At 39.4% G+C, this 13,358-nt stretch overlaps 1 protein-coding gene across 2 annotated transcripts in view; it reads left to right on the top strand.

The window, feature by feature from the left end:
* The first annotated feature begins 4,365 nt into the window (after positions 1-4,365).
* HERPUD2 (HERPUD family member 2) overlaps positions 4,366-13,358 on the top strand; it is a 38,968-nt gene continuing 29,975 nt past the window's right edge. Inside the window, exons 1-2 of one of the 2 annotated variants that reach the window (XM_045564418.1) lie at positions 4,366-4,687; positions 4,889-5,314. In XM_045564418.1, the coding sequence (XP_045420374.1) occupies positions 5,168-5,314 (147 nt within the window). In that variant the 5' untranslated portion in view covers positions 4,366-4,687; positions 4,889-5,167. The remainder of the gene's footprint in view (positions 4,688-4,888; positions 5,315-13,358) is intronic. The other variant, XM_045564419.1, reaches the window with a different exon arrangement.

Genomic DNA, 13,358 nt, shown 5'->3' with positions numbered 1-13,358 from the left:
AACTGCAATGTCATGAGAGTCTCAAACCAGAACTGCCAGCTAAGCTGCTCCCAAATTTCTGACCCACAGTTTTGAAGGTAATGTGTTTTGCAGCAATAGACAACTAATACATACATTCAAAATTCTCAAAGGGTGAGCAATATAAGGGATCCCTCCTCCCAAGCCCCCCCGACCCGCCCAGGTCACCTAGAGGAGCATCAGTGAGAGGCTATTTAGCTATAATATTTTCCAAGCATTATCCTAAATAAGTCATTAGATTGAATCTTCAGAAAAATTAGAGGTTTCTGTTTTAGCCAAATGGTCATTCTAAATACTTACTGGACATATAGCTCCTGAAAAGCAGGAAATTCAACTGCTAAACCAGTTTAGGTGGATTTCTATTAATATAGAAACTAGTAGAAATACAGATTCGTCCTTATGAAGACTATTCTAAGAAAATCACATGTCTAAACTACTGTGCTTGTGGTGTTCACCATTAATTTATGAGGGCTATTACAAACTAGCCCAAAAGTGAGCCACTATTCTGAGAGATCTAGAAACTATTCCTAAGGATGGTTGAAAAATCTACGGCTGTTTAGTCTGGAGAAAACATAGAGAGCATTTTCTAGTTGTCTATTTGAAGGCCTGGCATGTGGAATAAGAGTAAACACATCCTGGACTGATCAAAGGGGGAAGAGTAGGCCTAATGACAAATCACAGGAATGTAAATTTCACTTCGCTTATAACAACCATGGCTGTTTAAGAACAGGATATGCTGTAGTGAAAACTATGGCATTCCCTCTCCTTGGAAAGGTTTAAGCCAAGTTGGCTGATCTCACTTCAGAGATGTGATAAGAGTGATTCATTCTGGCAGTACCTGGAAGACTGATCTATAATGGATGACCTCTAAGATGTTGTTCCTGAAAGCCTTTTCCTACTGAAAGTGTCTTGTTACCAATGGTTATCTCTAAATAAGAAATATCAACATAGTGGTAAGAATGTGCATTCTAGTGAAATCAGAACTTTATTTGGAACTTACTAGCTGTGTATCTTTGGGCAAGACATTTACCCTTTCTGAGCTTCAGTATCCTCACTACCTCTCAGGGCTGTTCTGAAAATTCATTAGATGACACAATAGTCAAAACACCCATTTAATGGCACTTAATGCATGTGTGGTTTTCTTTGTTCCATTTTCTATAAGATGATTTATGACCAAACATCTGGGACCAATTAAGATTTTTAAAGTACAGTACTGAAATCAGCTAATTTTCCTAGGCTTCCAGTGTAGGTTTTCATTTTTTTAAAAACAATAAACTTGATTAAGATTTGATTGCATGCTTTGTGACACAGCATCTTTAAAAAACTGACTAGGATGGTGAAAGTGGAAATGGAAGGAATCAAAAGCCAGATGGCCAGTATCATCTTTGAAGTCTGAAACTGCAAGATCATCACTTGACTAACATCTTTCCTTCCAAGAGAGCTATCAAACAAACAAACTATACTATTCAACATGATAAAAATATTTTAGCTGCCTGGAAGATATTCCAAATTTCTGTATGAAAAACTCAGTGACAAGCACTTTATTTTCTTTGAATTTTTAAAAGAAACTGGAATCTCACTGAATGAATCAATACCTATTTTCTAGCTGACCTCCTTTTTACCTCCAAGATTAAAAGAAGTGGAAGTAAATAAACATTAAACAAATACTGGAAATCAATTTTTATTTACAAATAATTTTCTTTAAATTTCTATTTTCTTTGTTAACAAAAACAGCTACCCCACGGGCAGAAATCATCCTGAATTACTAAACTACCTTACATGTACTTAAGAGTTAATATTGTTAAAGTAGGGAAGCATTTATTATTAACAATCACAAATCTTTTATTATCTATTACCATTGCACTCTTAAGAATTCTCAGCCGGGCGCAGTGGCTCACGCCTGTAATCCTAGCACTCTGGGAGGCCTAGGCAGGTGGATCGTTTGAGCTCAGGAGTTCGAGACCAGCCTGACCAAGAGCGAGACCCCATCTCTACTAAAAATAGAGAGAAATTAGCTGGACAACTAAAAATATAAAGAAAAAATTAGCTGGGCATGGTTGTGCACGCCTGTAGTCCCAGCTACTCAGGAGGCTGAGGTACAAAGATTGCCTAAGCCCAGGAGTTTGAGGTTGCTGTGAGCTAGGCTGACGCCATGGCACTCTAGCCTGGGCAACAGAGTGAGACTCTGTCTCCAAAAAAAAAAAAAGAGTTCTCATTAGGGGCTGTCTTTAGTAACAAATGGTAAGTGAGATGTGCAATTGTTCTTTCACATTTCCAATTCTTATCTGCAACATGTACAGTGATTTAAATAGGCAGCTCAATACTCATGGCCACCTCTTACCAACTGCGGTGATCTTGTATCCCCTCAATGGTAATTATTTTTCCTACCACAAAGTCCAAGTCAAATACTATCAATATTATGGGGACCACCCTTTCATACATTGTTCTATACACATACGTGTTTATACATATTTTAAAAACAGGAAGTTTACATACTGTTGTTATTCTGACCAAGTTCAACATCATCAAAAGCATTTTTGGACACTTATTTAATTCAAGTGGCTATAAAGTTTTAAGAAAAACCACCATTTTTGTCTGGCACTGTATCATCTCTATGCCTATGTATTTTGATTTGCTGGATGTTCATTGCAATTTTAAATGTTTTTGTCCATGCCAGCGGACCTTTGATGGACTGTTTTAAATAGTGCTTATCACTGTGAAATGCATATTCTATTTTAATATTGATAATTATTAAGGTACACTTAATAATGTACCTTTCAGAGTGCCACATGAGATGGCCATGTCACCTCTAAAGGATTCCTGGAAGTCTGAGTCACAAACATAAGTGACAAGAGCTGCAGGATCATGTGGTAGTTAAGACTTCCTGGCTTAAACAGGAATTTGACAAAAAACAAGAAGTCTTAGGGCAGACAGCCTAGGGCCTCTACAGTGGCACAATGATGCCATGAAAGACCCCAGCCTCTTTCAATTTTTCTGCTCTGCCATCCTTGGTATGTAGGCCTTTGTTCTGTTGTTTCATGAGCGAACTGTGGGTGCTGTTCTCCAGGAAGGAAGACAGGTGTAGGATGAGGATGAGCTCTGGTTGGCAGAGCTGGACCATTTCTAAACGCTTTCTTAGTAGCCCTGGTAGCAACTTTCATCTCATTGGCTAGAACTGTGTCAAATGGCTGCCCCTAACTGCAAGGGAGTCTGAAACAGTATTTTTAGCTAGAATTAAGGTTCCGTTAGAGTGACTGGGTAGCACAGCCAACCTACATCATAGCAAGCTGTCGTCATTCCACGACTGGAAATAAAGGGACTTCACTCATTTCAGAATGCGCAGTTAACTGAGTACAGCTAAGCCATGGTAGGTGTTCTACCATAAAGAGCAAGGGGAGTGAGGGGAGGGTGTAAGGGATCCTACTTCATTAGCTGTTGAGGGGAAAAAGTTCCCGTTGGTTACTTATCCAGTGGTAGGTAGCTTGGAGTCCTTTCTGATGCCAAGAAGGAAAGAGACCGGCTCCCAAAGCCCCCTATATTATCTGTAGGTGGAAGTCTGGAGCTGTGAAAACGAACTTCTAACAACATGTACCTTAACTATATTGACTGCTAAACCAGTGCAGAAAATCAAGACTAAGGCAACTTTGCGCAGTAGACTTAACCTTACGTTCCAACGTCTAAGCTGTAAAACAGAAAAATAATACTGCTATCCCACTCCATCACACGCAGCAGGTGCTCAGTGAACTCTTGTCAACTTCTGCGAAGATTAAGAGGAACAAGACGTAATCATTTACTCATCAGCGGGCAGTCACGTAGGCATTACCATCCCCATTTAAAGAAGTAAACGCAGGCCCAGAAAGGTTAGCCAGGGTCCCACAAGAAGTAGAGGTGGACTTCAGGTTAACTTAAAACCTGTAATCCTTACGCAGTGCACCCTACGACCTCTTCTCCGCCAAAGCTCCTGGCACCATGCTTTGCAGAGAGACGACTTAAAATTGTGATAAAAAAGTGTGATTCAGCCTCAGGCAGGACGCTAACTTTTGCAGACAACTCTTGGGACGGTGAAACGCTTCCTAAATCTTCAGGGTGTGGTCAAGACAGGGTAAGCTAGCGCCAGCTAAGCTAGCGGCTAGGCCTCCGTGTGGCTGGGGGCCGAGGCCGAGCGAACCAGCCGGCCCGGCAAGCTCCAAAAAGCCCGACCAGCTTCCGGCTAACGCGGAACTCGGCAGCCGCTGACCCGGGCACAGAGGCCGGCGGGCCACGCGCAGGGGCGGGGCGTGCGTGACGCACTTCCGCCCTGCGCCTTTCGGCTTAAAGGGGACGCAGACCTTCCTTACAACAACAACAAAACCACCGCGCTTGCGGCCGGCGCCGCTGCTCCTGTCCCCGCCCTTCTGCCACCTGCCGACGCCTCGGCCGCGCCCGGCTGGTGCCTGCTGTGCGCTACCCAGCCTGTGGGGTCAGGCGGAGAGCCCGGCCGCGCCCTTCGGCCAACTTCTCTCCCTGCCACCCGCGCCGCCTCGCGAGACCCGGGGCTGGGCCGTGCTCGTGGCCGCCGCGCAGCAGGAAGGGAGCGGCTGTCGGGGAGAACGCCCGGCCGGACTGTGCGGCCAGCGGCCCTGCCTGGGCGCGGAAGGCGGCGGTGGCGGGCCCAACTGCCTTCTTTCAGGTACCCGCCCCGGCTGTCAGTCCTGAGCCACCCACCTCTTTCCGTGGCCCGCGCCGCGGGGCGGTCGCCTAGGGGCCTTGTTGCGTTTCAGCTTGGGGGTCGTGGCGGGGGCGGGGCGGTGACCGCGGCGGTCGTGTCCCAACCCTTCGCACTTTCCTTTCTTATCGCTTACTCTCTCCCGCCCCCCATCTCCTTCTACAGTCCGGAGCCCGGCGGAGCCCGGACCTGGCGGGGAGAGCTGCATCCACGGCCCCGCGCCCAGACCCCGCCGCCACCGCCGCCGCCGTCGCTGCCACCGCCTCCGTCCATCCTTGGTAATGGCAATGGCCTTCATATCGCCCAATGCACTTGTGACTGATTTGGACACGGAATACTAAGAACTCACTGCCGTCCTCATCCCATTCGCGCCGGCGGTAACCACCTCGATTCATTTGGGCTTAACTGCTGCTCCTCTTGACTCCGTCCGACTTTGGGGGCACCATGGACCAAAGTGGGATGGAGATTCCTGTGACCCTCATCATTAAAGCACCGAATCAGAAATACAGTGACCAGACTATTAGCTGCTTCTTGAACTGGACCGTGGGGAAACTAAAAATGCATCTATCTAACGTATACCCTAGCAAACCCGTAAGTGTGTAAAAAAGCTGGGTGCAACTGCTCTGACCAGCTTTTCGTGCCATATACCTTACTTCTCCCTGTTTCTCCCCTCCCTTCTTGAATCAAATAGGTCTCTCTTGGTAGATTATGAAGTATTTTGAGTTCTGAGGTTGTGGGTGTCTCCTGAGTGTCCAAACCATCATTAATATCTTCTTGATGAGGTTAAGTTAATTAGGAAGAGTATGCAGAAATATCAAGAGACATAAGAATTGGCAGGCACGGAAAGGACACCATTTCCTTGGACTTAAAGTCATCAACTTAATATGGGAATGACAGATGCCTCCATTTAAAAAAAAAAAGATAAGCACTACAACCCATATTAGAGCTTTTATTGCGTAATAGACTAAAATCCCATTTTACTTTCGACAGTTGGTTCAGAAGTTTGAATGGAAATTGAAAATAAATTGTTTTCTTGGAAATTTAAGTACGCGACCCCTATAAAAATTATACTTTCAAGACTACTGTATAGGCCGTGCGCGGTGGCTCACGCCTGTAATCCTAGCACTCAGGGAGGCCGAGGCGGGAGGATCGCTTGAGGTCAAAAGTTCGAGACCAGCCTGAGCAAGAGCGAGACCCTGTCTCTACTAAAAATAGAAAGAATTTTAAAATTTATATATATGTATATATATGTATATATACACACACACCCCCAAACTACTGTATATGTTTCCAGAAGCAAAGAGTTAAAGATGTGGGTTCACTTTCTTCTGACACTACTCCTTTCACATTTTTCACCTGTAGAGGATACATGGACATTTCTTTAGAAGAGAACAGTCCTTCCATCCCCCACCATTTGGTACATCTTTTTATTCCTTTTATATGGCCATATGTAGATCATTGTGTCAGTGTTTCCCATTCTGAATCATATCTGGATATTGCAAAGATAATAAATAAAATACAGACGGATAGTGCACCTCCATTTGTCCCCAAAGTCAGATTTGAAAGGACATAGTTGGTAACTAAGAAGTCTTGGAATAGTTTAGAAGAGAAGAGTAATGTCTTATAAAGTACTGTGTACAAAAGTGAGGCTTTTACATTCTCCATTGCATACATTTTTTATTCTTTTTTTTCTTTTTTGAGACAGGATCTCTCTCTCTTGCCCAGGCTGGAGTGCAGTGGCATCATTATAACTCACTGCAACCTCAAACTCCTAGGCTCAAGCAATCCTTCTGCTTCAGCCTCCCAAGTATTACAGTTGGGGCTACAGGTGCATGCCACCACACCTGGCTAATTTTTCTATTTTTTATGGAGCAGTAGGGTCTCGCTATGTTGCTCAGGCTGGTCTTGAACTGTTGGCCTCAAGCCTCCTAAAATGCTAGCCACCACACCTGGCTAAATTTTTCTTCTTGAATAAGTAGTGTTCAATTACTAAACCTTTTGTTTAAATAATGAAGAGACTTGGATTTTAGGGTGATAAATATTTTTGGCATCAGGCAAACTTAACCATGGATCCTTTGGAAGGCAACTGTGCTTCTTAGGCTTAACACTTGTTTTATGCACCTAAGTAAGGAAGACATTTGATCTGTATCAAGATATTTGTGAATTAGGACTGTTTTAGTGTTGCAATATTAAGTTTAGATAGGCTTTTAGTCTTCTAGAATAACTACAGAAATAGGGCAGTTATTGCAAAAATGGGAGGTTTAGAAAAACAACTTAGGTGACATTAGCTGTGTTTGTCTGTACTTTGTGATAAATATTTTTAGTAGGGGGAAAAAAGCCCTGAGTATTTAAGTACTTGGAACAAACTAGTTGGAGCTCTCATTTATTCAAACATTTTGTTTGAAAGTTAAAATTTATAGAGAGAGTAACAATTTGAAAATTTCTCCTTTACAAAGGATTTCCTGTTGCATATGATTAGTTTTACACATTTTTGAAGTAGAAAATAGCTTTCAAAGTGGTCAAAATTGAAAGTCATAAATTTCCATAATATCACCCAAATACCATTTGTAACTACTTTCTTGAGCATATATACTTATATGAGATCTTTGTTTATATTATTAAACTAAAAAGGACCCCGTCTGCAGTATGTAGACCAAGAGTCACCACTTTTCTAAAACTTTTTTTTTTTTAAGTTGCCTTATCTGCCCCAGGAGAAGCCTGCTTTTGGCAGGAGTTCTGCCTATGCAGTGCTAATCACTAGTGGAGGACCGTCAGTGCCCTTGTATATTAGTGAGCTACTTGAGGACAAGATCAGTTGCAGAACTTCTCTCCTCCTTGCCAGCCACCTACCTCTTGTAGACACACTGCAGACACTTTTGGAGACTATACCAAATACTATACAGTCTATTAATCACCCAACCTTGTGGCAAACTTTTTCTCTCCTCTGGCAAGTTTTCTGCAAGTGAATTGTCTGAAGTTCTTTTCTAGGTTAATGAGAGTGGGTGGAGCCTAGGCCTGGGAGTTCATGTATTTATTGTCATAGAATTTTGCCAAAAACTTTGTATAGTTATGAGATTTTTTATGTTTACGTTCTGATTTATTTATCCTGTAAGAATTGATTTGAAGCATCACAGTTGCTGAGCAGCTGTTTAACGGTACCCCACGGCCATAGGTAGTCCGCAACATAGGAATTTGAGTCCTAAAAGTTTACTTTGTGAGGTTGTTATTTAGAATTCAGGACAGTTTGCTTTTAGCAACATTACAAAGGAAGAAGTTTAGGTTCTTAGGAGCACCCGTATTGATTACTTAACATCGATACTGTGTGCGTGTTTCAAGTGCTATTTGGTGTTCAGTGGAGATCATTTCTTGTGCCCCTTTCTTGCACATCTGCCTGATGAAGGTGGGTGGGCTTGGAAGCAGAGTAGGGCTCCAGTGCCTTGTAGGAGCAGGAGTCCCTCAGTAAGAAGTAGAAAAGCTGATGGCTCTGGTCAACACTGCTCTAATTGGATCTGACAGGTCATGGGTAGGTGGAGGGCCTTGGTCCCTGTGGGCAGTGGCTCCTAGGAAAATAAATGGGAGCTGCTGGAGGAGGGAAAATGGAGATTTGAGGTTGTCCTTTTAGGATCCCTGCAAGGGTAGGTCACATGTCTACATGCTGTTAATGGAGTTTTAGCTAATCTCTGCAAAGTCTTAAAATCTTAAGATCCTAGCTTTATGGTCAGATATTGATTTGACTTAATCACAGATAGTTACCCTGTGGATATTTAAAATTCAACTTTCCCTCCTCCAATAAACTCACAACAGATGTACCCCTCCCCACCTAAGGCACACTTTCTTGGGCTTCATTTATTTATTTAACTAAGATTTTATTGACCTGACATTTGAATATCACTGGTGAGCATGAGGATGATGTTAAGAGTCCTTTGCTCTTATGAAGCTCAGGTCTAGTGGGGGATGCAGACATGTAAGTAAGTAGCTATAATACTATGTTACTAGTGTTATACAGGAGGGATGTACTGTGTGCTGTAGGAGCACAGGGAATAGTTAACTCTGGACTAGGGGTTAGGGGAATGTGTAGCTGTTTCAAGAAAAGGTTCATAGGGACATTTACATTTTTGTAAAGAGTTGGTAACGATTTTAAGCAGACAAGATGAGCCGGAATCATCATCAGATAGCTTTTTTTTTTTCTTTAGTATTCTTTTAGAGTTAATGTTTGCACTGAGTAAAATAGTACTAAGTAAAAAGATTATAGATCCTTAGTGAGTTATGAAGGGAAAAGTATTTTCTAGTTAGGAGTTTAGACAGTTGCCATATTTATGAAACTGTTCACAAAATGGTCATTAAAAACCTAAGGTATGAAGTTGAGCACTTTTGGAGTATAGTTAACTTTGAATAGTATTGATAATTGGTCTAGGACTTGATTTAGAGACTGAGAAGTGCTCTAGTTCATGCTGATAACTGCATAGTTATGAATCTTATTCTAAGGTGACATTTGTCATCACTTCATGACTTTAGTTTTTCAGATCGTGATATTGGCCTGTAGTGTGAAATAATTCTGAAATTTTGGTAATTGTTATTAGGTGGTAAAGATACCTGACAAGAAGACCACTTTTACTTGCTTTTCAGATGTTGATCTGAGTTTAGACTTAGTTATCAGAGATGTAAATATCAAAATGGTTGAACTTGTTATCTAGTAGAATGGATTATCCTAGGGAAAACTTCAAAAGTATGTATCTAACTCCAAGTAGGGACCTTTTCTCATTATCTCTTCTTACTGTCTGTTCTCACATACAAACAGTAACTGAAATGGATCTGACTCACCCTGAATTCAATTTTGAAGGCAAATCTTTCTGGCCCTTGGCTCCTCATTTTTCAGTCTTGGGGTCAAAATTCCTCTTGCTTGTGTCCCTCAGTTCTGGGTAGATTTCCTCTGTCCCTAAAGTAGTCACTTTCATTACTTTGGTCTTCCTGATCAGCTAGGCAGGTTTGTGCTGCTTTTTCAAATTATTCCTTTATTCTGAGATTCTGTTAGAATTAAAGAAGCAAGAATAGAACCAGTTATATAGGTTCTATTCTGAGAATATAACATTCCTTATCCAAATTGCTAGAAGGAAGTCTTACTTTCATAATCAGTGGAAATAGCTTGTAATAAATCATTTGAAATTTATCTCTCTTTCATTTTTGTAATTCTCTCTTACCTTACTTAGGCATGTCATTTTTAAAACCCGATAGTTTAACAAACTTGGAATTGTTGATTTAAAGGGGCTACAATCCATACAGATAAATTTAAATTTTTGTTTTATAAGACTATTATCTTATAAAATTTTAATAAATTTAAGAGGATTTCATATCACCTAGCAATATAGTTCAAATTTTTAAAACCCTTTTTGAGCAAAGGATACTCTTAAATTAAATGTGAAGGTTGATAAAAAACAGACTAAGTTAAAAGTTTGAGTGACTGACTAAAATTTGTTTTATTAATGTTCTTTGTAGTCTTCTAATGTCTTTATGGAAAATAGTGCTATGAAGGTAATGCTTTGTTTAATTATGCATCAATGCTTTTTAAAATAGGATTTTTTTTTAGAACTTTGTTTCTCTTCTTAATATAAATATTGATTTGATTGTCTAGAATGCTTTTATTCAACTGCTGATTTTATACTAACATTTACTAAGTGGTAGCCTTGTGTACCAGGCAGTTTACTAATCACTTGATAAACTTTATCACATTTGTTACTTGTATACACCTTATGATGTGAGGTTTATTATTAGCTCTTTTTTACAGATGAGGAAACTGAGGCTTGATGACTTTTTTTGCCTAAGGTCATAGAACTCTTAAGTAGTTGAATTGGAATTTGAACCCAGGTTGGTCTGACTTGGAAGCTTAGCCATCATATACAACGTGCATAGTAATGGTTATGTATAATGTGATAAAGAAAGGCATTTAAGGACATGGCCATTTTAGTTATATACTTGTAAACTAAAAAGGAACCAATTGAACTATAAAAAGAGGTGTATATGTTTAGATGGTTTGTTGTCTAAAAGCTAACAATAAATGGATGAATGGATAACATAGCCTTATTACTGTGCTAACACCTATCAGCTTAGTGTGTGGTTATTTCTGCTTATTATGATAAATTATAGGGAAGATATGGGAACATAACATCCTAAGACTGCAAAGCACATTGCTTTGCTCCATCTTTTCACAGTCTACTAGTTTTTATGAAATGTAGCAGTTGTATACTTTGGCATTCTCTATTGCGTATCAGGTGTGTATCTGGCATGTGAACGACCTGTGGACACAGCTAAGTGGGGAATGCCTCTTTGGAATTCCAGAGACTGTTACTCTTTAAGCTTCCATAAGCCAGTTTTGCTTATTGTTGGCTGCAAGGAGATAAAGGGTAGAGGCAGTTTGGATATCTGCTTCCATTTACAGTGTTTCTCAGTTTTGTGGGGGTTTAGATTGGCTGAATTTAATGGGAGATGGGAAGGAGATGTGTACCAGCACAAATCCACAGAATTCATTCCCACAGAAACAATATTTCGTGTACCTCCTGCGATTCAGATCAACTATTTAATACTTGTTGAACACTGGATAAGTACTGAAATGTTAATAGCTACTACTTTCAGAGGGCTTGGGTTACAGTTCTTTGAACTAACCTGTAAGATGAAGATTGTTTTACTGAGCTATTAATATGCTAGATATTTTAAACTTAAAAATCAGTATTTTAAAGTTAGCATATGGAATTTGATTATGCTGAATTTGGATACACTGGGAACATAATTTTTTAAGCCATAATTATGAGAGACCCATTTAGTTCTTGACATAAAAAAATTAACCTTTTGATACTAACGAGGTGACTTTCTTAAAATATAAAAGTGCTGTTGGCTTTGTAAACTCATCTGTCAGATTCTTGTGAATACTTTAAATGTATTAGTGATGTATAGTATTTTGTCTGTTTTTCATATCTGGTTAAACATTAAAGGGTCAAACACTTCAGGTAATGGTATTTAAGTAAACCTTTTAGAAAGAAAAAAAATCGCTTCAGATTTGGGTTTATTTTTGCATATTATACTAGTCAGTGAGCTTTCTTCATCTTGGTTTTTAGCAATGTCTGTTAAGTGAGTAGCAGAGCTTTTCTTGGCCAGCTGGTTAAGCAGTTGTTTATTTGGATAGTTCTGTCTTTGGGCTACTCACAGTACTATCAGGATGTTTCCAAATCGTCCTTCATTTTCATATTTAGCTGACTGTGTTCTGCCATATATGACCAGGCTTTGTCTAGGATGGCACAGTGGAGGTGGTGGAAGGAGTGTACATGCTAGGATTCACTGGCTGTTGGATGTAGGAGTGAGCACCAGGAAGAACAGTGGAGGTGGTAACAGAGACGGTCAATTATATCTTACCAGTAAACCTTTTAATTGATAATTTAATTAGTACTTTTAGATTTGCCAATCCTGAATCTTCTGAATTCTTACATTTAAAGGGTATCATGTAATTTTTTAAAATTGAGAGACAAATCAATTTTTATTGTGTTAAGCTACTGAGATCTTGGAGTTTGTTATAGTGGCTATTGTTACTTACTGTAACTAATAAAGAAATAGATTTTTCAATCAAGGTAAAAGATAGTGTTATTAGCAGGTCTGGATAAATGAGAGTATATCAGTTTTACAAGTTAAATTTAATTTGAATTACGATCTCAAAATCTGTACTTTTCTTAATGCTGTAGCTTACAATACCAAAATAACCACTTGAAAATTCTGGATAAATGAAAGCATATCAATTTTATAAGTTAAATTGAATTTGAATTGTGATTTCAAAATCTGTACTTAATGCTGTATGTTGCTTACAATACCAAAATAACTAGTTGAAAATTCAGTTTATTATTATCATTTGTTATCATGTCTAACATATAGTTTGCCTAATATTTAAATTCACTAATATTTGAAGAGGCAAGTTTTTTTAGAAACATAAAAATTTTCCAAGTCTCACTTGTTACCTAATTTAGGCACCTGAGAAATTTATTTTTCTCTGTTTTTAATCACAGTATAATTAAATAATTCCCTTTCCTTTTAAAACTTCAGATTATCTGAAGGCATTTGAATATTCAATTGAAAATAACGTTATTTTTCTTACTGAGATATAATTCACATACTATAGAATTTGCTCTTTTAAAGTGTACAACTCATTGGTTTGTAGTATTTCAGAGTTGTGCAGTCCATTATCGCTATCTAATAATTCTCGAACATTTTCGTCACCCCAAAAAGAAACCTTGTACCTATTAGCAGTCACTTCTCATTCTTTGTTGCCCCAACTCATGGTAATCACTAATCTACTGTCTGTCTCTAACGACTTGCCTATTCTGGACATTCATATAAATGGAATCATAGTTATATGGCCTTTTGTGTCTGATGTCTTTCACTTAGCTTAATGTTTACAAGGTTCACCTATGTTATAGCATGTGTCAGTACTTCATTCCTTTTTAAAGGCCAAATTATATTCCATTGCATTTATGTATCATATTTTGTTTTTTCATTTATCAGTTGCTAGACATTTGTGTTATTTCCACTTTTTGACTATTATGAATAATGGTATGAACATTCTTGTGTAAGTTTTTGTATGACATATATTTTCAGTTCT

Source organism: Lemur catta, chromosome 11, assembly GCF_020740605.2.
Source record: "Lemur catta isolate mLemCat1 chromosome 11, mLemCat1.pri, whole genome shotgun sequence".
Lineage (NCBI taxonomy): Eukaryota > Metazoa > Chordata > Mammalia > Primates > Lemuridae > Lemur > Lemur catta.
This window is presented reverse-complemented; position numbering and strand designations above follow the sequence as displayed.